Consider the following 26,146-nt stretch of genomic DNA (forward strand, 5'->3'; position numbering starts at 1 on the left):
GGAATGGGCTGAAAAGGGATCAGAGTGGTGCTAGTTAGGGCAGAGTGGTGCTAGTTAGGGCACTAGGCATGCAGGGGGTAGTGGGCGGATGTGGGCCTCGCTGGAACCTGACATAGGTGAGAAGAGAGGATCTGGAAGTAGAGGTTTGCTAACCAACAAATTAAGAGGTAGAGGTGGGCGACCCACTGAAAGCTCGTGCCAGGCTCGAGCCTGAAGCCTGGCTCTGGCTCAACTCGAGGTCCTGTTGGAACCTCAAGCCAATAAGGAGCCGAGCCTGAAAGTGGCTTCTACCTGCCACCCTACCTCTAACCAGAATGTGATATTAGAGGGTGTGCCCTGATGCCACCATTTCTTTCTTTAAATGTTCTGTATGCTTACAGTATTTCACATTTTATGTAATAAATGTGAGATAATAGTTTTGCCATTTTTGCGGGACTGATTAAGTTATCACACGCTTGATGGGAAGCACAGTATAAAAAAGTTTGAAGACCAGCGGCTTAGGCTCTGGGAGTGATTCGGACTATGATAGCAGAATGGGTTTACAGATTCTCAGGTGAGAAGTGGAAGGAAAGAGCGGAGGGGACTGCGGGGGACGAGGTGGACGGTGCGGCCCCAACACAACGTGATCGAAGGGTTAGAGAGAGGGCTGGTTAGACATTATGTGGCCCTGGGAACTGGAGCATTTAGTTTGAACATGCGCTATATATATCACTCTCATAATTTTTCCCCATCACTATCACAATCTCACCCTGCCTTTGAAAAACGAATGTGACCTGGAGTGGTGTATAACAGGTGCTCTTGTAAAGCACTTCAATACCTTTGGGTAGAGTTTGCGCTATATGAAAAATACAAAAAAAATGCCCAAAGTAAAAACAAAGTGTTTACATAAAAGGTATTCACAAACAGATACCCATTAAGTGGTTGATTTTTACAAAGTGAAACTAGAAAACCTGGATAAATCTCGGCTTACCGCTTAAATTGTATGATCTTAGGCAAATATTTTATTTTGACAAATATAATAAATAATTCTTCATTATCGCTTAATAAAGCACTTTAAAATATGTGAGTTTATAATACTACTTATAAAAATCCTATTGTGTTGTTAATAGACTGTAATGTTGCTATATAACACCTTTTAAAAAATATTTCTCCGTGCAGTGATATAATGTGTCGTATTAATGTCAAAGCTTCCAAGTGTCAGAATTTTGAAGAAGTGTTGTCATATTTTCCGTGGTGTTTGTTAAATGATTTACCTAGCAAACATTTCCATGGCTCGACTTGTGAACGGACTCTAAGATCTGAGGGAGACCCTTGGCTCGGCTCTCCCTGTTATTCGCAAGCTCACCCCACCACTGTGAAGAGGGGGGGGGCAGAGCCAGAGCTGAGCCAAGTGTCTACCTTGGCTTTTAGAACCCGTGCACGAGCCTAGTCCTGAAAGCGTAAATCATGTAACTCAAACAACAACCATCAGGTGATATATGATAGAGCCGCGTCAAAATTCAATAAGTGCCTTTCTTTAAAATGTGATCGCTTTGACATTAATACATCACATTATAGCACTGCACTCAGAATTACGTATCATAAGTGATAGTTTATGAACATGAACTTAGAACCATTTCTTCCCCCACCCAGGCGACAGTGACATATGTGAATTGAGGCAACACAGTTGTCATGTAAACCCTGAGTATGGCCCAGAATCTTATAGACAGGGCAACATGAGAGTATTTTAACTCAAACACAATAGGTTTCTGTACTGCTGGTGTTCTGAATCATGTATTTGAAAGTGCTTTCATGTGTGAAAGTGAAGAAAAAAGTGCATTAGTAAAATATTTGCCTAAGATCACACAATTTGGTTACGCAGGGAAGCTGCGATTAATCAAGGTTTTTTGGTTTCATTTCATACAAATCAGCCACTAATTAGGTATTTATTTTTCTCACTTTTTTAGCTAAAATGATAATGCTTTGTTTCTACCTCTTTGAGCATAAGGGTAGAGAGAGGGTGGCAAAGAGACGCCATGTGAAAGCTCGGCTCATTATTGGCTCGAGGTTCCAATGCCGGCTCGAGCTCAGCCAGGCTTAAGGCTCGAGCCTGGCTCGAAAGTTTAGTGGCTCGCCCACCTCTGTGTTGTAGAAGTGTGGTACTGGGCCTCAGGGGTCCTTCGGGGAGAAGTAGTTGGGAGTTGGAATCTACAGAGCCCTAAGGTTGAGAATAAGAGTCAGATTTTCATAGATCTTATTTGGGGCGACGGCAGGAGTGCCAGGATGATTCAGAAATGTGTTATTATAGCCAGACGGGAGAGCGTGTGTACTGGAAGGAGGATTGTTGGCGTTCTTATTGAAGATGAATATGTGTAGAGCAGGGTGAAGTCTTGGTTCAATCCTGGCGTCTTCAATACCGCAACAGGGGCTGCCCCAGAAAATTCCATAACATTTGTGGTAAATAGATCTCCCACTACTCTCTAGAAAGCCTGTGGCGGGAGGAGGGGCATGACAGAGTGGTGGCTGTGGGATGACAGTCATGATATCTGTAGCTGTGCGTTCGTCTTCCACAAGCTACCTTTATCTTTCACCTCAACTGCGATCTGGACTGGAGTGCTGGGGTGGTGGGGTGGGGGGTGTGCTGTTGCATGTTATGCGTTGCATTGTTTACCGATGTTGACAAGGTGGTGGCTTCCTGGAAGTGTACTGAATATGTACTAATACTGTATCATTGCTGTTTGGTCAATATCAATTAAAATATCAATAACCATATTTAAAAAATAAAAAAACTGGCGTCTTCAATACACATTAAATGCCCCCTCCAGTTAGCAAGGTCTCCAGAAGGGCCAGGCTTCCTTGGAGGGTGGAGGATTCTCCCAGGCTCCAGGGCTGGCGGGATGTGTCGGACATAGAGGGGAAAGACGCTCCTAAATGGGGTGAAGCATAGATTTTGGAGAGGATCCTAATCTAGAGCGGGCTGGTGGATCCCGGAAAGGTCAAAGGTCAAACTTCCAGGGTCTAGCTCAGGCTGAAGAATGATCCTTCTGCTGTGCAGTCACTTAGTTCGACCTTATGTAGTATCTGAGGTCAGTCAGCCTCTACCGTCTGCTGAGTGAGCCTGGATTGCTCTCCCATGGGATCCACGTGCAGTTCAAGGAAGCTAGCCTTGGCTTATCTTTGGAAGCAGTAGTTTCCGTGGGCCTGGGAAAGGGAGGAGAACAGACATTACATCTGGAATGCATCTGCACCTGGTGCTGGGGAGAAGGCCCGACACCATCCCTGACAGAAAGAGGCAGGCTGGTGGACAATTTGGAGTACGGGTGGTTCACAGACCTGGAAAAAAGAGAGAGCAAGGCCACTTAGGGAAGGAGAGCTTCTGCCTGCTTGAGGAAGAGGAGGGCGGGATGATTCTAGTCTCAGGGCCCTAGCTAGGCCATGCTCAGGTGGGTAGAGTAGGAGTGGTCCGTGGCTGAGATGAAGATGTGCTCGAGTTGTTGGATTATGGATCCCTTACAGTGGTCCTGAGTTATGGGGGCGTTGGACCATGTAGTGTAGGATACCGAATGGCATTAGTGTAATGGTATGTTGGAAACAACTTTGACCCAGAGCGATTCCAGCGATGTTGAGTGTTGTACCCCCCACTTCAGAATCTGTAGCCGGTGCTCTGCTACCGAAAAGGGACAAGAATGCCCAGTACCATCTCAAGATGCTCCATTCCACTTTAGAATGCTGACGGGTTGACCTGATTGGGATCCGCTCACGCATTCGGCCGCGTTGCCATGGCTGCGGGGTCCTCACTGGTTGCTATGGTTACTGCTGCCGTCCTGCTTCTGCATGCCTCGGTGTGGAGTTACAGCATCCCTGGATCCCTGCGGGCGCGCTGTGTGAATATTTGCCAGGGTGCGTGCCATATCCCTGCCATCTGCCTGCTCGGACCGTGAGCACCGCCACCTGCCACAACCAGAGACGGGCCACTCCGCCAAAACCCCTCAGAAGGGACTTCTGCTGACCACACCTCTGTATAAAGGTGTGTTCCCACACGCCCCTGCTTCCTGCCATCGTTCACCCCACGGATTCCAGGTCTGTCTGGATCCCCAATGGACCCTCCTTTCCTGCCCTTTCAGCAGTAACCTCCGTACCCTCGTCTGCTCCGGAGTTTCGCCCGATTCCTGGACATACTAGGGAAGAGCCCTAAAGGCAGCCCTTCCAAGCCCTGTCCAGTGTCAGTGCCGGCTCCTTTCTCCCGGGGCTCGTTAGTACCACCGGGACCCGTCAACGTGAACTTTTTCTAAGCAGCTTTTCAGAGGCCAAAGCTGACCGCCGTTTCCCGTGAGCCACCCTGACCTGCTCGGAACTAACTCCGCACTAAAGCCGCACACAGAGCTGTGCTCGCCAGCCTGTGAGTGGAGGAGGAGGAGGGGTGTAGAAGAGAGGGCAGGGCGCGACCCACTCCGCTGCAGGCCGCGCCACCCTCCACTGTACGCCTCGGAGCAATGCGTTCACCCGGAGCTTAAGACGAGGCCACGTCATTAGCCTGACAGGTAAGGAGGTCTGGAGCGTGCGTGATGGAGGGAGGAAGCTATTTCCGGTAGCTATTAGAATTATTTTTTGAGCCGCGAGGAAGTAAGCGCCAACTCTTGGTAAATGTTTCACTGGAAAATCTTTTTTCTAATTTGGCATTTGGTTATCTGGACTGTAGATAAGTAGTTTAGAATTCAAGAGAGCACCTCGAAATACGCCAAACTAACGCAACAGTGAAAGTCTAAAATTGAAATTCATGTTTTTTGGCCCGGAACTGTTGGTTTTCCTGTCTGTTTACCCGATTCTTGGTAAAAGCTTGCTGGCTTGGTAGCACCTCCGTGGCGCGGTTACTCGCCCCTTTCATAGCACCTGCTACCACATTTGGCCAAAATTGGTACTACTGCGTGCCCACGGTTAAGGGCCCTTTGATAGCCTGGCAGCCAAAGTTTGAGCTTATTTGGTAGATTACGTTATTAGTGTCTCTTTTATAGCACCTGCATGCTTCTTTTGTGGCCTCTTTGTTGCCACGTGAGTGAGTGCCCAGTAAGGGCTCCTCTCCTATCATCTGATTGGCAGGGCCAGACCCGCAGATAGCCATTGAATGCATTGGGCCTCTCTACCAGTGCCCTTTGGGAGCCTGTCTTTCTTCCTTGTCCTGGAAAAGAGTCTGTTCTGTTCCCATAATTGCAATCCTTTGCCTTCATCCCGTCATATGTGAGATGTGCCTATTCAAATCAATCAAATCAAATGATCTTTATTCGGATATATAAAAGACATCCATAAAAGTACATAAAAATTATTACATGTATTCTTGTACAAAGTGCAAAGTCAAAGTGTGGATGTGCAAAGGATACATCTAAGACTAGCTGGCCAGGTTCAGTTTGTTCACATCAGAAGCTCAATAAATACATCTTTAAAATCCATAAAAAGAACATCCCAATGAATAATTTAAAAAGTTAAGATGTGTGTTCAACACATATTGTCGTACGCCTAAAATGCAGAAATGCAACATACGATAATATACAAGCCGTTGTACAAAAATCTAAAATAATAGACATAATTCAAATCGTGTTCATTGAGGCACGGGAGCGGACAGCAGTTCGGAGAAAATGACTGACTCTATAAATTACATCGTCATTGCTTAGTGTCCGCAAAGTTCTAAAGGCCTCTTTAAAATCTGTCAGTGCATTGGTTTTAAAATAAGAGATGAGAAAATATTTAGTATATTTTTTATAGAAGCCACAGAATAATGTAAAATGCATCAAATTTTGCTTGCCACCTTGGTTACATGGACAGTATAAGTCTTTTAAGTTGTGGGAATAACCTAGGGGGAAACAAAGTAAATTTACCACGCTCCCATCCCTAAATCTAAACAACAGGCTCCTGTCCCATCTGCCCAATACCTTACACAAATAACCTTGGGGTTTGGTTGATGGCCTAGTACAATGTTCTTGTATGTGTAGGTACCCAAGGATGGCTGGCTTTCTAAATTCAATATTTTCTCTATTAAATCGATATAGGTCGAATAAGGCCCTTTTCACTATAAGCTTGTGTGATGAATTTATTGTGTCAGGTGCTGAAAAGAGATGCCCCATTTCAATACTTTCTAGGCTCGCCTGTACCGCTTTAAGCCAAGCAATGCAATTTACCCGCTCACATTTTAAACAATCTATGATTATATCGCGGGTCAATGAGGCGGCTTGGTTACGCCAAATTTTTAACCAGAATAGAGCGGGTCTTGATTTTATAAAGTCCTCTATATAGGGGAGGTTCAATTCTCTGTGACATATGTATGACGGAGCCGAGAAGACTCCCCCCAGTACCTTCCTACAGAACTTATTTTCTTCTACCTGAAGATTGGTGCAGCTCGAGTAACCCCACACCTCGGCGCCATACGTTCCTGTAGGGACGCACTGGGTTTTATAGATTTTTAGTAAAGATAAGGTGACCTCAGCGTGCCTTGGTTGGCGTAAAGTAATTAAGGAATTAATAGCTTTACCCAATTTGTTCCTCCCTCTGGCAACATGTGGTTGCCAGGATCCAAAGTCAGAAAACAACAGGCCCAAATAAGGGAAAGTGCAAGTGCTATCTAGGGTATTATTCCCTGCCATTATATGTCGGATTTTGTGTTTCTTTGGCCCGCAGGACATTATATAGGATTTTTTAAAATTTGTGCATAGGTCCAGGTCGGCCATAAAAGAAACAAAGCCTGAAATTAAAGTGCGAAGTGCATTAGGTGTACGGCCTATGAGTACCGCATCGTCGGCATAAAGGAGTACAGGTAAAGGATTGCAGTTGACGAGCGGAACATCAGTGGTTAGTTTATTTATTGATGAACTTAATCCATTTATATATAAAATAAAAAGTAGGGGAGCCAGGACGCAACCCTGTCTGACACCCCTACCAATTAAAATCTCGTCCGAAACCTCACCATCGTTATTAATGCGAACACGGGCCTTTAGGTCTCTGTGTAGATAAGCCAGAAATTGGACCAGAGATTCATCTAGACCGTAGCTCAGCAAGGCAGTCCATAGGCGAGATCGGTTGACAAAGTCGAAAGCAGAGCTTAAATCCATGAAACCTAGATAAAGTGGGGATTTTTTAGCTCTGGTGTATTTATCTAAGACTAGGTTTAGGTTCAAGCACTGCTCAACCGTCCCTACGTTATTTCTAAAGCCTAGCTGGCAGGGGTGTAAAATTTCGTTTTCCTCGGCCCAGGTGCTGATCTTGTTAAAAATGACCCTGCCCAAAATCTTCAATGTATTATCAATCAGTGATATTGGGCGATAACAGCTAGGGTCGAGCCTGTCACCTTTTTTAAAAATAGGGACGATTGTACTATTCGACCAGGTATCGGGCAATGAGGTATTGGACAAGTTATTAAAAACATTACACAGTAATGGGGACCATAAGTCGGGCTCTGATTTTATTAGATCGATGGATACTCCATCAGGCCCGGGCGCCTTATTTCCTGCGCTCTGAGAAATTGCATCCTCCACTTCTGTAATTAAAATATGTGGAAGCTTAAAAGGTTGACGATTTTCGGTGGGAGGGGTCGGTGACAGGTAAATGTTAGTGAAGTGCTTCACCCATACGTCCCCTGTTATGCTACAATTTGTAGGGGTAATATTGGAACCAAACGTTTTCAGGCTTTTAACCTCTTTCCAAAACCCAGCAGCATCCCTCGTTGCTGCGGTTCGTACGAGTGATTCCCAGTGGGTTTTTAGTAGCTCTTCAGATCGTCTTTTTAGAGTACGTTTGTAATTGATCCTCAGAGACCTCACCAATATTTGATTGGGTGGATCGACTTTTAGGGCAGCTCTCAAATCTCTGTTTGCTCTAGAACAGGAGTTATCGAACCATCTAGGGGTAGTATCAAAGTTGATTTTAACAGGCTTAGATATCTCCTTTTTTATGGTCCTACACAGCTCCGTGAATGCTTCAGTGATCATATGATCTGGGCCTTCAAGAGATAGACAAGTAAGAACTAATCTTGGTTCAGATTTGATAACTCGAGCTAACACCCCCTTATTGTCGATCCCCTTCCAGACCACCCTGAGTTTGTCTGTGGATGCAACTAGGTTTTTTGCCCCTATTTCTATCCGGTTCACCCTCTTAAGGGGAAGTTTCAAAGTGGATAGGATTGGGTGATGGTCACTATGTACAGACCTAACTACTTTGGCCTCCAATAAAAGGTCCACGAGTGCAGAGGTCACAAATACATAATCAATTGTGGATGCACTCCCGTGCCCGACATAAGTGACCGCGGGACGTTTATTTTCCTTAATGTTGGCTTTTTCCATAACATTAATTAGATCCCTTGTAGCCAGAAGGTTAAATAATTCTATGCCTCTTTTACAAGGAGGGGTTTGTCGGTGAATGTGTGCGTTAAAATCTCCTCCTACACATATCCCGTCGAGTTTCCCAAATTTTTGTCCCTCCGAAATATCGTCGATAAAATTAAACAGCCTTATAAAATTCATATTGGGATGTGTTTTAAAATCGTTGTTGTAAAAATTTATTAAACATATTCTAATGCTACTGATGTAGAGCAAAGCCTGGAAATTCCTGTCGTGTGTTGCCAACGGTTCAATTTTAATGTCTGCGCCTAGTTTAACCCATATGGATAGTCCCCCACTTGGTCTGCCTAACGCAGGAATTAGTGCGGTTTGGTTAAAACAGTGGTATCCATCAAAAAACAAAGGGGTGGTACACCAGGTTTCCTGAAACATCAGGATGTCAATTTTAGAGACCCAGTCCACCCAATCCCCATTTGTTACTTTAGTATTTAAACCTGCTATATTCCAGCTCAGGATTGTCAAGTTATTGATAGGTATTATCGAGGGGGAGACATAACACCTGTCTGTAGCCGCCTTAGGTGCATTAGCAGTCATTTTAATTGAGTCCAAGGACAGATCCCCTACTGGGTCAGGTATGTTGGGTTGATTTCTACCCAGTGAGATGTGCCTATTGAAGCCCTATTAAACTACAGTGGCTACCAGAATGGATGAGGTGACACCTGCACCTTGTAGTCCTCTGTCTTATGTAACATTTCCTATACACTAATCTACACATCTATGATTGATTGTCTCTGTGTAGTGTGTGTGATGTAAAGTGCTCTGACACCCTACACTAGTATGAGTGGCAACGGCGCTATAAAACAAATTAAAAGCATCTGAGATAGAGGGGTTATGGAGATTTGAGGGGCACTGTTAAAGAGTGGAAGTGAGGGAATCCGTAACGGAGGTGGTTATTGGGGGGCGCCAACAAACATTGCCGCACAGGGCGCCACCAACGCTAAAGCCGGCCCTGTCCACGAACATATTCGGACAGTGCACCATGGAGAACAGATAATACCAGAGATAACGGTGTAGAGCGGACACTGGCCTCCTGATCTAACCTCCCACCAGAGCCTCGGACTCCGGCAGGATTTGTGTGACAGTGACGCTTTAACTTTTACTAGAAAACGCATGGTAGGGACATCTTTGAAAACACGTGGATTAGACAATTACTCTGCGGAGACAAGGTAGGCCATTGATTAATTATCAAAAGGCAGCACGGACGACAAGTAGTTAGGAGGGAGTCAGGGTGGCCTCAGAGCGAGAGCTGAGCACCAGAGAAGGAGGCCTTGAGTGTGACTTAGCCAGGGCCTCAAAGCGACTGCTAGCAAGCCATACAGAGGGTTGAAATAAACACATCAAAGGCCAGTAACTGGATGTGTGTGCGCGCAAAGGACTGTGTGTCTTTTCAGCCCACGTTATTGCTTTTTGACCAGACTGAAAAATAGACGTACTTTGCCGGTGTTAAAGAAGTGTATCATGGTGCTGCTGGATGCATTACTACTTGCAGCCAATTCAGAGAATAAGTTACATTTCCAGGCAGGCACAGACAGCACTACTTGATCAAACTGAAAAGTAAACAGGTGTCAGAGCTAGTGCTACCAACGAGATGAGATGAATTCTTGTACACGTCAGAAACAGGCTCGCACAGCCATAAACATTTTTGCCTAATGATCCATTCTAACATGACTACTTTTCTAGAGTGTCATCTCTGCTGTATTTCGCTTGAAATGATTATGCTATCTGCACGATAAACAGCAATTCAGGGTGAAAATAATATTAGTTTAATATTTAGTCCGAGACAACAATGAATTTTTTATCCTGCGCACATTATCTATAATGTAGTTGTAATGCGAGATAGCTAACCCACACTTAGGAAACTTAACAGGATTTGCTTTTTTTTATTGTACCTGTATCCATCTTCAGATGATGTCATCATCTTGTTGTGCATTCTCTATGCTTTTTCCATGTTCTTTTGTTCTGCCAACATAAAATATGTACTTTTTTGGCCTATGACCCCCATGAAGATCCAGGAGTGCTTTTAGAGAGAATGTCTGATGTGAGTGAAAAACTGCAACTACTATGTGCACATTAATAATCCTACATCCTGCAGGTTATTCTACTTTGGGTGTCTTTTTAAGGTTTTGTACTGCAAGAGGTTAAGTTATCTTGCTTCACTTGCTTGTTTCAACATGAGTCAGGCAGTACCGCCTCACCATTTTTAGAGTTCACCAGCCGCCACTGAGGGTTTGGTCTGTTGAAGCACAAACTCTGAATTAAAAATTTATCACCATGGTTGGGGGTCTTTTTAATAATCAGAACTGATTTCTATCCAAATGAACCCGTTTTTCCAACATTAGGATAATGAAAGATGGGATAAAATCATAATGCTCTAATCTATGCCTTTTAGTTTTTATGCAGCTCTTTGGTGACAGTCCATAGCTCACTGCTCTATGTTAGGATTATAATTTATAAACTGTAAATCACAAAAGGATCTCTCCGGAAAAAACAGTGACCTACTGACCTGTTTGTATTATATGTGCTTTGTGATCTGAATGGTACACGTTCTTTGCAGCAGGCATACTAACCCTCTGCGCTACCTTACCACGAGACAAAACTTCCAAAAGACAAACCTCCGATCTCTCTCTCTAAGAAGCAAATTATCACCGAAGTTATCTTGACATTTATATTTTTGCCTGTAAATTTCTAAAGGACAGGAATGCGGCAGCAGGTGCTTTTAAAACCACACACTACTTCCAAATACGACACCCCACCCGAAGGCAGCGCCCGGTGCGGTCGCACCGCCCTAGAGCCGGCCCTGCCTATCATGTCTGCAGGCTTGACTGTATGTAACTGAATTGGGAAGAACTGGGGTCCACTGAACCCCTCACATGTATGCTGCATCAGGTGGTGGTCTTCTTTATGCTGGCCTGGCAATGTCCATCTTGCACACTCCGCCCTGCAGGTACCAACTCACTTGACTGCCACCAAAACTGGTGGGCAAAGTAGTCAGCCCAGCTCTTTTGTTTTTGTGTAGGGTGCCATTTCAAGAGCGAAACCTCTCTGGTGTGAGGGAAATGGCCCTACCCAGTGCTATTCCTTCCATAAACCTTGGCTAAGTGAGTAGCGTCAGCGGCCAGCCTGTTTCCAGCCAGTCGGTGCTCAAGAATGCCTTTAAATTGCCTCATAGAGCTACTTACATACCTAGGGAATTATGCTCTGGGGTTGAAGATCCCCTTGTGAATTGTATGCGTCTACAGGTCTCATTTTACCAGTGGTAAATCACAGTATTGTGTTTTTTCTTTCTGTAAACAAAAGGAGCTTTTATTCCCCCAGAGGGTATACAAGTCAAGATGGCTGGTACTGAATTACTGAGATGTAAGAACCGAGTGGTAGGGCAGAAGTGGATCAATAGTTAGAGCTTTAATGCAGCTTAACTGATCTCATGCAAAGCATCAACCAAAAGGTTTATGAATGGAGGTGACGGCTTAACTCAAAGGCTTAACTATAGCAGAGGTGCTGGAGCTGATGGCATCTGGCCCAATCACTATCCAATTGAAACATGAAGTACTGAAAACAACTCACGAAGAGGGATTTAGAAGAAGTAGGACTTGAAAACACCTTATGGAGGAAAATGGATCGGAATAGTCTCCAAGGGATGTTGACCGGGTACAAGAATTAACATAGAAATCTCAGCATAACAGATCAAAAAAGGCAATGTTGATGGTAATATGGTTTAAAAAGAATGGCAAAAAGTTCGTCTTTTCAGCGGGAATGGGCCCAAAGGCAACCATTGTCTCAAATGAGTCTGGACAGCACTAAGCAGAAGGTTGGCTAAGGTTATAAAAGTTGCCTTCTCACTTCTTTTCCTGGAGCTCAATCTGCTCCAGTGGTGGTCATCTCAATGTATTATATTGTAATTGCATTTATATAGCACTTACTACCCCTGAGAAGGCATTAAAGCACTTTTCCGGCGGGTAGCACGCTACTCCGCAACCCATAAAGAATTAGTGGTGAATTAGTATAGTGAAAATATGAAAGTAATTTGAGTCGTGGATATGTTAATGTAGTCTATTTTGGGGGAGGGGAGTTCTTGATGGGGGGGGAACACTGATCTGAAGCTCACAGGCGAAAATGTAAATGGGAATTGAGGAGTTTTAGAACCTCAAACTTTAATCTTGGGAAAATCTTCGCTTCTGGTCATTTTATGACCTTATCCCCTTCAGGATAATAGTATAACTGTGATCATTAGTGTAGTACTCACATCACCAGATTTCCAGAGACACAGTGCCTCGGAATTGACTTCTTGACGTGAAGTACACCCTCTGCTGGTCTGTCCCTACAGGACTGCACAGCCTCCTCATTTCAAGTTTTCTCCGGGTGGGGAGTATCGCAACTCAAGCCACTCTCTTCTAGGCTGCGTGGCGCGGTCTGAGGCACAAGGGTCTCCAGATGTCCTGTGGAGTCTAGAGGCTGTGTCCCACAGCAGCGGCACAGTTTTTAGCAAGCTTGAACATGCTCTTTTTGTGCAGTGATGAAGTGACTCCAAAATGGTACATATTTGATATGGCACTTCTTGGTGCTATATAGTCGGTCTGATCACCTGACTTGGATTGTGTTTGTGCACTTGAGGGACCAATATTATCTTGGGTGACCAGAAGTGTGACATCACACAAAATATCTCTTATTTCCTAAGTAGCCAGAATGGCTATTTTACATTTTTCTAAGCATCATCTCTGGGACTGGCTTCTTTTCTCTGAGAACAAATGCTGTTGCTACAACAAATCCCGTCTGAAACTTGGTGTGAGAGCGTAGCTGTCTAATGGCGAAAGCCCCTGCTGGCTAACCCTCAACAGACTTGCCTTCCTGCATTGTTGTGGGCTAGGAAAAACAATCTCCTGGCCTGTTCCCTAGAGAAGAAACTTGTCCCTTATTTTTAATAGAGTGATTTGGCCATATTGGCACTGGATTTTGGGAAAATCCGCATGCTTTGGCACTAGATTAAATTGATATCCTACACTCACTTTTGAATAATAATTTCAATAACGTTCAAACCTAATTATCAATGCAATATCCAGGTGCATCGGATCTGAGGAGCATGGCAGACATTGGTGCCAAGAAAACAAAATGGTAGCCGAGTGCCCTAGAAGTAGTTCAGAGCATAGCATTATTTGCTGGCACCAGGTTTTATGATACTTTAAATTAGTATTATGTTTTGTTCAAGCAAAGTGTTGCCGCATTATAAGAGGTCACCGTCTCTTTGTATAAAAATTATTCGTATTTTTCATAATACTTAAAGATTTTCACCTCTCACATTGTACTGAGCGCATTTGCTGCAAAGACTTTGTCTTGAAAGCGCTCGGTATGATGCTAGTGGTTGGATGCGATTTGCCACCAGAGACGAGGATCTATAAAGATTTATAAAATGAGTGATGGATTTTATACAGAGAAGTGACGGATGTGCTGTTCTCTTGTTTTGCTGGTGGGGATCAAGCGGACAGTGGTGCTCAGGGATTCAGGGCAGATATGTTCCGAAAGGACTGTAGTCTTGCATTGCTGTACTGCTATGCAAGCTATTTCTCCTCACACTGCCAGGTACAGGATTGGTGTGAGACAGTACCAATTAATTTCCCCAGTCTCAGAATAAATGGACGAACGTTCTTAGCTCCCTTCCACAGCTCCTCTATTCTGTAACTTTTCAGTCTCAAAGGTCCCCTGTTTAGTAATTCTTTTGTATGGTGGTCCCTGAATCCCATAGGGCATTAAGGTGCCAGCTGTCAGTAGCCATCAGACATCATGTGCTGTGTGGTGGAGTGGTACCGAACGATCTCCTACTTCCAACCCCAGGGGTAATCTCTGTGGCGGACGATAGGTGACTTGCCTGGTTGGTGCCAGTGTGATTAACACTTGGGCTACAGCCTTTTTCTGTACCACTTTGAGTCAGATTTACCTATTTCTCCCTTTCCTATCTCTCTCTGTCTCTATCTGACTGTCTGTCTCTCTCTCTCTCTCTCTCTCTCTCTCTCTCTCTCTCTCTCTCTCTCTCTCTCGCGCTCTCTCCCTTCACTGTGGGACCGTTTGCACTTTCTACCACAGAGATCATGACCACTGCACCGTGAGAGACAAGCCAGCTTGGCAAAGCAGATCGAGTGACCCGAGGCAGAATGGAACCAATGTGCACGAGGGCATTTCCGAAGTAGTGCCTCTATCTGAAAAGCTTACCACTCAGTCCTGCCGAAAGAGGCTTTGTTTTAGCAGCAAAGGAGCCCTCGCCCTCTACACTGGCTTCGTCTTGCAAGAGTGTCACTTAGAACCTCCTTTGGTGAGTTGTGAGGAAGTCTGAAGACTCTTGGGCTACTTAATGACCTTTGATACAAAGAAGGCCCTCAGGCAGTGGCCACACCAGACCCTAAATTAAAATCTTCTATACTGCTTTCGTCTCTTCAAGCTTGTTGGCCTTGGTGCCCCAAAATATAGTCTAGGATGTCCCAATCAGTAGAAATCCACAAATTAAATTATTTTTAGACTGTCCGGTATTTATCAAAATGTTTGCTTTTGTCATTTTCACAGGTGCCATAGCTCAACCGAGACAGTCTCTTGGAATCTGCAATGAAAACCTTTGAACACGAGTAGCCTGGTCTCCATTTAAGCCAAGGAAGATCCCAGTTCTTTAGGACACCTTAAAAACGCGACCAGTTAGTTTAGTGTTACTGCCCCCTTCAGGTCCCATGGTGGCCAAGCTAGAGTCAAGAAAGGCTCCAAGACGCTGTAAGATATTGTGCAACTCTTAACCTGCACCAGTTGATACCAAGTCTTGGGCACACGTACAAAGAGATGTTGAAGAGTGTCAATACACAAAAATCGTATTACAGACGAAATGATAGCAAGGGTCGACACCAGTGGATATATTTTTTTTAGATTGTATTCATGAATTTCTTCAGACAGTATCATGATAGGAAAACCAGCCGACACGTGTTTCGTCACCCGGGTATTCACCCGTGGGTCTTCAGGGCTGAGTGGAGAATCATATGATCGTACAGTATCGCTGGACCGGTGATATTTCCAACCTGGTCAGAACGGGTAAGCTGGAACTTAAAAGCAGATAACGGCATGCAGGTGATAAAAGAAAAGCGGGAGGACGGGTAGGTCCCTTCCCCGTGAAATCCGGATCCAACTAAAATGGGCGGGTACGTCCGTCTTAAGTGCATCCTGTTTGTGGCGCGGCGATACACTTCAGGATCTGTCTCGCTTTCCGAATGCGGAACCTGCACCAGTTTGCCTGAAATTCTTCGGTCCCTCACAAACTGCCCCTTCTTGGTGGACTGTGACTGGACTTTACGACCAAACTTGCTAAACCACCTTGAACTGGGAAGGCATGTACAGATAGTCTGTACCCATTCATTGACTGCTTGTCAGGAAGACCCGTACTCTTCCAAAGTGCTTACGAAGTTAGTGCGTGTGCTTACACTGAGTGATATTTAGACCTCATAGATTAATATTGGAATTGTATCTCAACAGACCTAAGTTCTAGGGACTTCAGGTTTTTGCTGTTTTCATATATTTTTTCTAGTACCCCAGGTTGACATTGATAATTCTGGAGTGGGTTGATTTCTGTTATTGTGTCAGAGCCCACACCCTTAACCACGTCATAGTCTAAGCTTTAACTACTCAAAGACGACTATCATTTGAGAGTCATTGAAATTAAGAAAGCCTTGCGTAGATTATGGAAGCAACACTTTCGAAAGGTTGGGTTGAGTGAGATCAAACAGGACCAGTTATTAATACTGCAAAACAGTCCTCCTCTGGTTCAGAAAATGCTGGAAAAAATAACAAAAGGGGAGTCTGGACAGTGAGTATTTGATTAAAGATCAGGTAAAAAAATTAAAGCACTTTTCCTATGTTGTTCATTTCTAGGACATCACCTAGAACTAGTTTGCCTGCTTCTTGGGAGGTTGCAGCCAAGCAGTCTCTGTAGATAATTATCAGTGCCCTGCTAAGTCTATCTCTACTTGGGTACTACACAGAGCTGCTCTCAGTCATATATTATTTCATCTCTATGTTGCACCACTTGCTGTATTGATTGATTCTTTTGGACTGACATTTTTTATCCTGTGCAGACAATACCTAAATTATTCTTAGGGTAGGCAGGGATAACTGCGATTCATAGCAAAGATGTATAGTCTGTATTAAGGAAGTGTTTCTCTGGATGAAACAAATCTCCCTCGTCCTGGATGCTAATAAAACGGAGGTTCTCTTCTTTGGTAATCCCTCCATGTGAACCTCAATATGGTGGCCAGATATCCTTGGCCCTATTCCAACCCCTACCCAACATGCTAGAAATCTTGGGATTATTGTCGAGTCCAGGAAAACGCTCCCAAATCTGCCCTCATCTTCTAGGAGTAGACTCACACAAGCTTTAATAACATCTAGGCTTGATTATTGTAATTCTCTGCTGGTAGGCCTTCTGAATTGTCTGTCTCAGATATTTCAGATGGTATAAAGTGAGTAGACAGCTTAATCGTTAGTCTGAACAGAAGATCTCCCATTTCTAAACATTTGCACCAGTTTCATTGGCTAAGCCTTGCTAAAAAAAAAGTAAATTCAAACCCAAGCCACAAAACCATTTACACCCCTACACAGGAAGGAAATATGTCCTCTTTATTCTCTTGGCACCTACCTACACAGCCTTCACTCCAAGACGTGTCATTTGATGGCTGTTCCTAGATTGAAAAATACCAGAATTGGGAGTCGTTCACTTTCAGAGGGGATTTCTAAGGCTTGGAGTGTACTGAATCTGCCCCACTGAGCTGAACCCACTCTCATAACTTTTTGAAAACAGTTAAAGGTTTACTTGTTCACAGCCCTTGTATACCTTGATTGCTTTCCAGGACTTTTGGTTACCTTTTAGTGCCCCGAAACTTCTTACTGAGGTATTTGTGTGCTTAATAAAGGCCCCATATGTGCACATCCTGCGCCATCAATGGCACCAGCACAAATACCCCCTGTGAGCCAGATAGGCTCAGGCGCTTCGGTGTCATCACATAGGACGTCATGGCACCTCCTGATGTTGGGAAACACCCTTACTAATCAATGGTGGGAGCTCCTTTGAACATCTTTCCTCTAGCGTCATCACCACTCTAGACACGCTGGCAGCAGCCTTGTTTACTGAACAGAATTCTAGTGAGTAATGCTGCTCAGGTCAGAAAGACTCCTGCTGGCCTATGTCACATGACATACACCAGTCTGTAAGGAGCCCAGGTAGTTTCTTGTAGAGCATTGGACAGGAAGTATAGATTAAAACAATGTCCCTCCTCTATTGCAGTACATGTCACTTCACTGTCTATGCAAGTGTCCGTGCACTACATTGAAACTACTTAAAAAGTGCTGTAACACAACTACTGGCCAATGAAATGCCCATAAAGATGATCAGCCTAAAAGGTGAAGGTGAAGCTAAACCTCCCACTCTCCCTCTCTCTCTGTGTGTTTGTGTATATATATATATATATATTCACTTAAAAAACCATAGGTTTCACACACGTTATAGTTAGGAATTAGCATTTAAAAAACCTTGCAAAATCACAGAAAAAAACATAGGTTGCACACATGTTATAGTTAGCTGGACATTTCACTCGTAAAAAACCATTGAAATTCCCCCGTTATAGTTAGTTCAGCTAACTATAACTCGCGCGACCGCAATCCACTGCTGATGACGTCACATATTACATCACTGTATTCACTAAGATACTGTTAATAAGTCAGTTATACAATTAATTTTACAAAAAAAACATCCATTTAGACACTTATTTACCCATTTATTCTTCCATTAACCTTTAGATATACATATATTAAAAATATTTATTTTTCAGAAAGACACATATTCACTGGATGATGTCATCAGTGATGTCATTTGAGATGTCATCAGTGATGTCATGAGTGATGTCACTGACCATGTCATCAGTGATGTAATATGTGACGTCATCAGCAGTGGATTGCGGTTGCGCGAGTTATAGTTAGCTGAACTAACTATAACGGGGGAATTTCAATGTTTTTTTACGAGTGAAATATCCAGCTAACTATAACATGTGTGAAACCTATGTTTTTTTCAGTGAATTTGCAAGGTTTTTAAATGCTAATTCCTAACTATAACGTGTGTGAAACCTATGGTTTTTTAAGTGAATTTGCAAGGTTTTTTAAATGCTAATTTCTAACTATAACGTGTGTGAAACCTATGTTTTTTTAGTGAATTTGTAAGGTTTTTTAAATGCTAATTTATGTATGTATTATTATATTTTTTATATATTTATTTTACAATAAACTACCTATGTAAATAGTTATAGATTGACTGGATCCTGTAATATGGAATGGCTCAGCTCTTTGTTTTGAATTTGGATAAAGTTGAACAGCATAGTTAATATCTTCTATAAACTTATAAACAGTTTAAAATGTTTTTTTTTTTTAAGGGTTTTTCACTGTGTGCGCACCCCGCGATTTAAAAAAATAAATAAATGTTTTTTTCACCCTTTGGGGTCCTTCAGGGACCCCCTGACAAAGGCTAGGGGGTCAGAAACTCTCTACCCTGCCCCCTTTTCACGTTCTCCACCTTTCTTTTTCACTGCGACACACAAAATGGCGTCCGACACTTCCTCATTTCGACCGATTCGAATGTTGACTGACATCTAACCACCAATCAGAATTACGCCCGCGCACATCTGGTGCGCGCACGGTGCGCGCATATAGATATTTATGTACTTTTAACTGCAATTTTCTCAGGAACTACTGAACAGATTGACACCATATATGCAAAAGGCACATGCCTGACCTGAGGACTACCTCTTTGCCAAATTTCAAGTAATTCTGTTCAGCCGTTCGGGCTGTACCTTCGACTAAAGGTCCTATGTGAAAATGCATGGGGAAAACGCGTTTTGGGACCCCCCTTTTTTCTCAGCCCCCGCTTGACGAATCACCCCGAGACTTTCAGGGTAGGAGCTGAGCGGAGCGCCCCATTAGTTTTGAAAATTTCGCGAGGATTCGTCAACCGGCGCCAAAGTTATTCAAAATAGAATTTTCAGATTTCCTATGGGAACTCGGTCCTAACTATAACTATCTACTGGCGACCGCCAGTAGATAATACATACATATATATGAATTACACCAAATTCCCACAGCTGCTAGCTGCAAAACGGGACACGGACACCAGTTGAGTGCATTTTCTTGTTTATCTGCTTGTGCTCTGCATGGCCTGATGACGCGCTTCGCCCACTTGATGGGCTTGTTCACATGAACAATATATATATATATATGTATGTATATATATATTACCTACTGGCGGTCGCCAGTAGGTAGTTATAGTTAGGACCCCTTTTCCATAGGAAATCCGCAACATTCTATTTTGAATAACTTTGGCGCCGGTCGACGAATCCTCGTGAATTTCTCAAAATAGGTGGGGCGTTCCGCTCCGCTCCTACCCTGAAAGTCTCGGGGGGATTCGTCAAGCGGGGGCTGAGATAAAAGGGGGGTCCCAAAACGCGTTTTTCCCATGCATTTTTCCATAGGACCTTTAGACAGGGCTACAGCCCGAACGGCTGAACAGAATTACTAGAAATTTGGCAGAGAGGTAGTCCTCAGGTCAAGGAAGTGCCTTTTGTAGGTTTGGTGTAAATCTGTTCAGTAGATTCTGAGAAAATAGCCTTTAAATCAATATATATATCTGAGCCAGCTTACGGTACGCTTACCGTAAGCTTACCGTACGCGTACGGTGGCGTGCGCGAGCGCGATTCTGATTGGCTGTTACATCTAAGTAAACATTCGAATCGGTCGAAACCAGGAAGCGGCGGCCGCCATTTTCTCTCTCGCACTCTGAGGGGGGGGCTGTAAATAAAGGCAAAAAACATATAAAGGGGCTGTTTAGACAGCGCCCATGCACATAGCCATGTTAGTTGAGTCCTCAAAGGCCAAAAACGGTAAATTTTTATTTTTTGAAAATTTCGCCGATTACGCTTACCGTACGCGTACGGTGCGCTTACGCTAAAAATGTAAATTAAAAAAAAAACACTCTCTGTGCATGAAATATTATTGTCCTCACTTACAAATTAAATTTAACAGATTACCTATCACAAGGAAGCGCATAATATGTCCTCCATGTGCGCACGGTGCGTAACGTGGGCACGCGGTGCGCGTAGCGCACTGCGTGCCCACCTTGCGTGTATGGCACTTAGTGCGTAAAGTGGGTGCGCGGTGCGCGAAGCGCACCGCGTGCTCACCGTGCGCGCACGGTGCGCGTACAAATTCACTGAAAAAACCATAGGTTTCACACACGTTATAGTTAGGAATTAGCATTTAAAAAACCTTGCAAATTCACTGAAAAAACCATAGGTTTCAGACATGTTATAGTTAGCGGAAATTTTACTGATAAAAAACCAATGAAATTCCCCCGTTATAGTTAGTGCAGGCAACTATAACTCACGCGACCGCAATCTTCTGCTGATGACATATGTGTCTTTATGAAAAAAAAATATTTCTAATATATGTATAGCTAAAAATGTATGGAAGAAGACATGGGCAAATAAGTGTCTAAATACAGTATTAGCATCAGCAGAGGATTGCGGTCGCGTGAGTTATAGTTGCCTGCACTAACTATAACGGGGGAATTTCATTGGTTTTTTATCAGTAACATTTCCGCTAACTATAACATGTCTGAAACCTATGGTTTTTTCAGTGAATATATATATATATATATATATATATATATATATATATATATATATATATATATATTTATTTGGGAAAGTAAATCCTTAGTAATCGTCATGATTTAGGTCTAGCCTAGAGACACCTTTATCTGTTTGCCACCTTCCTCATGCAATCAAAAACGTAAAAATACATAAATATAAGTGCTTTGGGCAGCTCTCTTCATCCATTTGGTCTGTTAGTCTGCCACAGCATGGGGCAACCGGCCAGGCCTCTTCAGCCATTGATGTTTGTGCACTGTGAGTAGCAACATTTTGTCTGATCACATCCGCATCTACATGAAAAGAAGAGTATTTCAGTGCCAATGCTGTTGGTACTTTCTGGACTTTGCCAGGGCTTATTTCTTTACATTGTTTGTTCTTTATATATTTTTAGTCATCCGGGTGAATTTAAATTATGTCATCAGGGTACAACAATTCAAAACCATTAGTATATTTTTCCATGCAACAGTAAGAATCACATTTTCTTGTGAGGTGTATTAATAAAAAAAAGAGGTTTTATAATACACACCTTCTGCTTGGAATCATCTGTACTGGTCCATGAAATGTATATGCAGCCCTACTTTTTTAATGTAACATCTATATAGAAAGCAATGCTGCCGCCTTTAAGCGGCAGCGTGTTTTTTTCTTTTTATTCTTGCGGTATATATGCTTGCAGTAAAAAGAAAACAAACTATCGCATCAGGCCGCCTTTCTCCAGACGTGTTGTCTTTTCCCAGTGCTCATTTTAATTCTCTTTTTGGGGTTACATGAGCTGGGGTAAACCGCTGAACCTGCCTGACCTAAAAATAATTTGCTTGTTAGGGTTTCCTGATTTCTAGTCGCTGAGAAGGGGATGAGGACGAACTCGTCCACAGGTGCCGTTTTCAGTGCCTTTTTTTTTTGCAGTTTTACGTAGCTCGAACTAGACCCGAAGGCATTGGAGCGCTTTACATGCGCACGAGTTACATTACACAGGACACATTCATGCTTTGGTATGCACAGGGAGATTAATGAGTGATTTGCCTGATTTGCCTGGAATCACAGGATGTTGAGCCGACGCCAAGACTCGTACTCGGCTCCCCACTCCCCAGTTCCAAAGTCGGCAGCTCTGGTTGTTCGGTCACATCATCCTGTGTCTTGTCTCGCGATGGGTGGTGCTGGTGCCTGGCTCCTGGAGGCACCCTTGGTGCCCCTCCCTCTCTCTTCAGTCTGTCTAAAGTACAATGTCCTTCAGGGCAAGTCACGCGGGTGCACAACAAAGACATAATACTCAGGCGCTTGTTTAAATGATGTAAGAATACAGTCCAGGAAGAAAAGGCAGCCGAGAAGCGGAAATAGTGATTCTTGCACAACTTCTGTGGTTCTGTCCGAGGTGTGCGAATTTCAAGCTTCAGCTTTAAACTGCGTAAGTGCCTACGGCACCGGACCCTGCAGAAGGAGCAGGCCTAGAGGCTCAGACTCCCGGGTCTAGGAACCAGGCCCGTGCCCTGCCAAGCGTGGTGCCCGGCGACTGTCCCGGCCCGGGTGTGCGCTTGGAGAAGCTTCCAGACGCGTTTGCACAGTGTCGCATGCTGCATAGGCACGGCCGGAGCTGGGGGGCGCAGCGGGCACTTCCCGAAGTCTCGTACGTGGGGGCAAAGGGTGGCACTTCAACGGACCTGGGGAGTGGAACTAACTGGGCGGGCGGCTTCCAGGTATCCGTAGTACCATGGCGGGCAGGGCCTCTCTTAACGTATATACAGGCATATGTGCGCAGACTTTTTTTCCTGCGTGGTTTTCACTCGTCCTCGGATATTTTTCTACCGTGGGTGTTCAGGGCGCGCTGTGTGGCATTCATCGCTTGGAGGGAGCTAGCAGGCTCCGTCAGGGGAGGTGGTGCGCTGACAGTGGTGGCGGAGTTTAAAGACAGTGGCTGTGCGCAGTGGTGGACCCCGGGTTGAAGGTTATGACTGCTCTGGCAGGAGAGAAGGAGGGCTGGCACTAGGCCTTGTTAGGCATCGTCCGATGGCAGGGGCTTCTTGGAAGGGCCCCTGCAGGGCACACCGCTCCTGTGGAAGGGCCTCACTTCAGCCTACATTGGTGATGAGCCAGCACTTGCCACGGTTCTGTATTGCAGTTGTACCTTCTTAGACCACATTAACTAACATCAAGCGCTACACAGGCTCTATAAATGTGTCATTTCTGTAGCTGAGTTTAGCGCCTACCCACTAGGAACCTCTAGTGAGACTGGGTTAATCTCAGGCTGAACCTCGTCTGAGGATAGTTTTTTCAGATAGGCTCTATGCATTTCTCCTGAGTTCAGTTTGAATTCCCAGAGAGGCTCTGGGAATCCCTGCCTGGCTTCTTTGATCGCATGAACCGTGGGAATCTTTTCCTAGGTCGTGTTTATCTTCAAGGCACTGGGATCTCTGCAGGTGGTTAGCAGGGCCGAACTGGGAACCAAAACTGGCCCTGGCAAATTGCTCGGCCAGTCCCCCCCCCCGGGGTTTGGGGGTGTCGCCGAGCTCTTTGCCAGGGCAGGTTTTCGCCCGATTTTGTTACAGGGCCGAATTTGCAGCTATGCTGCAAAAACGACCCTGTAACAAAACCGGCCCCCAGGGGCCCAAAACCGGCCCCCACCGGGGATTGCCTGGTGCCCGCTACGGCCAGTCCGGCCCTGGTGGTTAGGTTGTTCCCTACAGAGTCCATGGTTAATCTAGCCAGGCCTCTGAGCACTCATTTCCTTCTCTCACCTGGGAGCTTCTTGCTTGCTTTTGTGAAGACCTAGACAAAAGTAGTGTATCTGTAACCTCAATACAGAGATTCACGCAAGTGCTTGTGGTCTAGTGACCCCTCAGCTCAAGAGTCTGGATCCTAAGGGCTTCTCGTTTGAAGGTTGTAACATCTCCCCACCCTCAGTGATCCTCGCCTGAGGGGACGATTGTTTTGATATCTCTATGTGATGCTTTCCTTGTAAGACATCTCTGTTCCGTGATGGCTGCTCTACAGACACTCTCAGAGGGGCTTTGACTTTGTCAGACCTTGGTTGTACCTTCTGCTTAACTGCTTTTTGTTCCTCCCTCAGATCCCAGTTCATGGATTCCGACATGGACTATGAAAGGCCAAATGTAGAAACCATCAAGTGTGTGGTTGTCGGGGACAATGCCGTTGGGAAGACACGTCTCATTTGTGCTCGTGCCTGTAATGCCACCTTAACGCAGTACCAGCTTTTAGCAACACATGTGCCTACGGTGTGGGCTATTGACCAGTACCGCGTGTGTCAAGAGGTGAGTATAACTGGTTTTAATACTGATCACAATGGAAAAATCTCTCTTGCATGCCTCCTCTTGCAAGTGAATCTACTTTGGTTTCCTGCAGTACACGTGTGTGTGTGTGTGTGTGTGTATATATATATATATATATATATATATATATATATATATTCACTGAAGAAAACAAAGGTTGAAGTGAGATTATATTTAGGTTTGGAAGTAATATCTTACTTTGCATCAACAAAACAACTCCGAAATTCACTGGAAAAACAACGGTTAAAGGGACATTATGGTTAGGTGAAACTATCAGGTAAAACATACCTTTTTAAACAAACAACACCATTGAAATTCATCTGTTATAGTTATCTCTAGAAACTATAGCTCATGCCCTAAAGTAACTATTATACACACCCCTGCCATGCACAGTGTTGTAATCAATGATGTAATTTCAGATGTTGCAGTGATGTTATCAATGATGTCATAGATCATGTCATGAGTGATGTAATATAAAAGGTCATAAGCAGTGCATGGTGAGTTTTCAACCGTTTGGATGAATCCAACACAGATACTCGGGCACAGCCCTTTTTTATAGATATTTGAATCCAGCGAGTGACCCGTGGGACGTAGCAAGATCCCCCGTGCTTCTGTGGGGCTTCTGGTGCAGTCCAGAGGCCTCCCTAGCTCCTGCAAGACTGTTGAGAGATTAAGGAAATCCCCCCAAAAGATTTTTTTTAAAATTTGGGCCCAAGGGGGGCTTTGGAAGCCCCACACATAGTCCAGAGTGTCAAGGTAAGCCTACTCACTCATACTTAATAAAAAAAATAGAAATTCAGGACACAGGAACCGAGTCCTTTTCTACTGAAATTGCAACCGCAACCAATTGCTGCAAGAGCTCCTACAGGAATGAGACGGCCAAGGGGAAAAAAAGCTTCCTCGACCTATCAGATTGCTCTATTTTTTGGATTTTGAGTGACTGCGGGACTCAAGCAAGCCTCTTGCGAACCCAATTGTCCATATATACAAAGTTTTGAACCATAAGTTCTCAAAAACGACTGATCAGATTTACACCAAATCACAAAAAGCACGCTTTCTGGACCAAGATCTAGCTTTCTGAAAAAACTGGTGCAATTTCTTTCAGCTGTTTTCACGGTATGGCTGTTCAATTTTCCTATGGAAAAATGAATAGAGAAATTAAGTTTTGGGGGCCCCCCTTTTTTTCATGGCCTTTACTTGACGAATCACCCCTTAACTGCCAAGGAAGGAGCTGAGATGGTTGAACGTTTTGTTTTTGCAAAGTTTCATGAAGATTGGTCCAAAGGCACCAAAGTTATTAGCAAACCAAAAAATCAATTTCTTGTGTTAGCTAGGTCCTAACTAAAACTTTAGAGTGGCCCGTAAGTGTGCAGGCCAGCCGTCCTTGTGGGACCGTAACCCAGCAGCACCTTTTACTGCAAAGCTTGCAACTTGCAGTATAGTCATTTTTCACAAGAGTTTCCAGGTGGATCATATAGACTCCTCATTTTATGCATTTCCTGCATTGGCCTGCCTCTCTTGCATGCGTCTTGCAGCACCACCTTTTACAGCAGGAACTGCAGTTATATTGTATACAAACAACAGTAAGTAGTGAGCACTTTTGGCTCCCTGCCTCCTTGATGCATCACCCAAGTGCTGCTAACATCATCACGATGTAAGCATTACTTCTTTTTTGTAGCCCGTTTGTTGAAGTAGCACTTAGGCTGGTTTCTGTACCACACAACTCTATGACTGTCAGGTATATACACTCTACAAGGCTTTTCCAATTCTTTTTGTGAAAACAACTAGAATTAGT

General features: G+C 44.2%; 1 protein-coding gene across 3 annotated transcripts in view; it reads left to right on the forward strand.

Annotated features, from left to right (window-relative positions):
- RHOBTB2 (Rho related BTB domain containing 2) overlaps positions 1 to 26,146 on the forward strand; it is a 216,801-nt gene that overhangs the window by 152,961 nt on the left and 37,694 nt on the right. For 2 of the 3 annotated variants that reach the window (XM_085634015.1, XM_085634016.1), the window contains one exon: positions 24,132 to 24,333. In XM_085634015.1, coding sequence (XP_085490141.1) covers positions 24,132 to 24,333 — 202 coding nt within the window. Of the gene's footprint in view, positions 1 to 4,411; positions 4,521 to 24,131; positions 24,334 to 26,146 lie in introns of those variants that run through there. The other variant, XM_085634017.1, reaches the window with a different exon arrangement.

Source organism: Triturus cristatus, chromosome 11 (assembly GCF_964204655.1).
Source record: "Triturus cristatus chromosome 11, aTriCri1.1, whole genome shotgun sequence".
Lineage (NCBI taxonomy): Eukaryota > Metazoa > Chordata > Amphibia > Caudata > Salamandridae > Triturus > Triturus cristatus.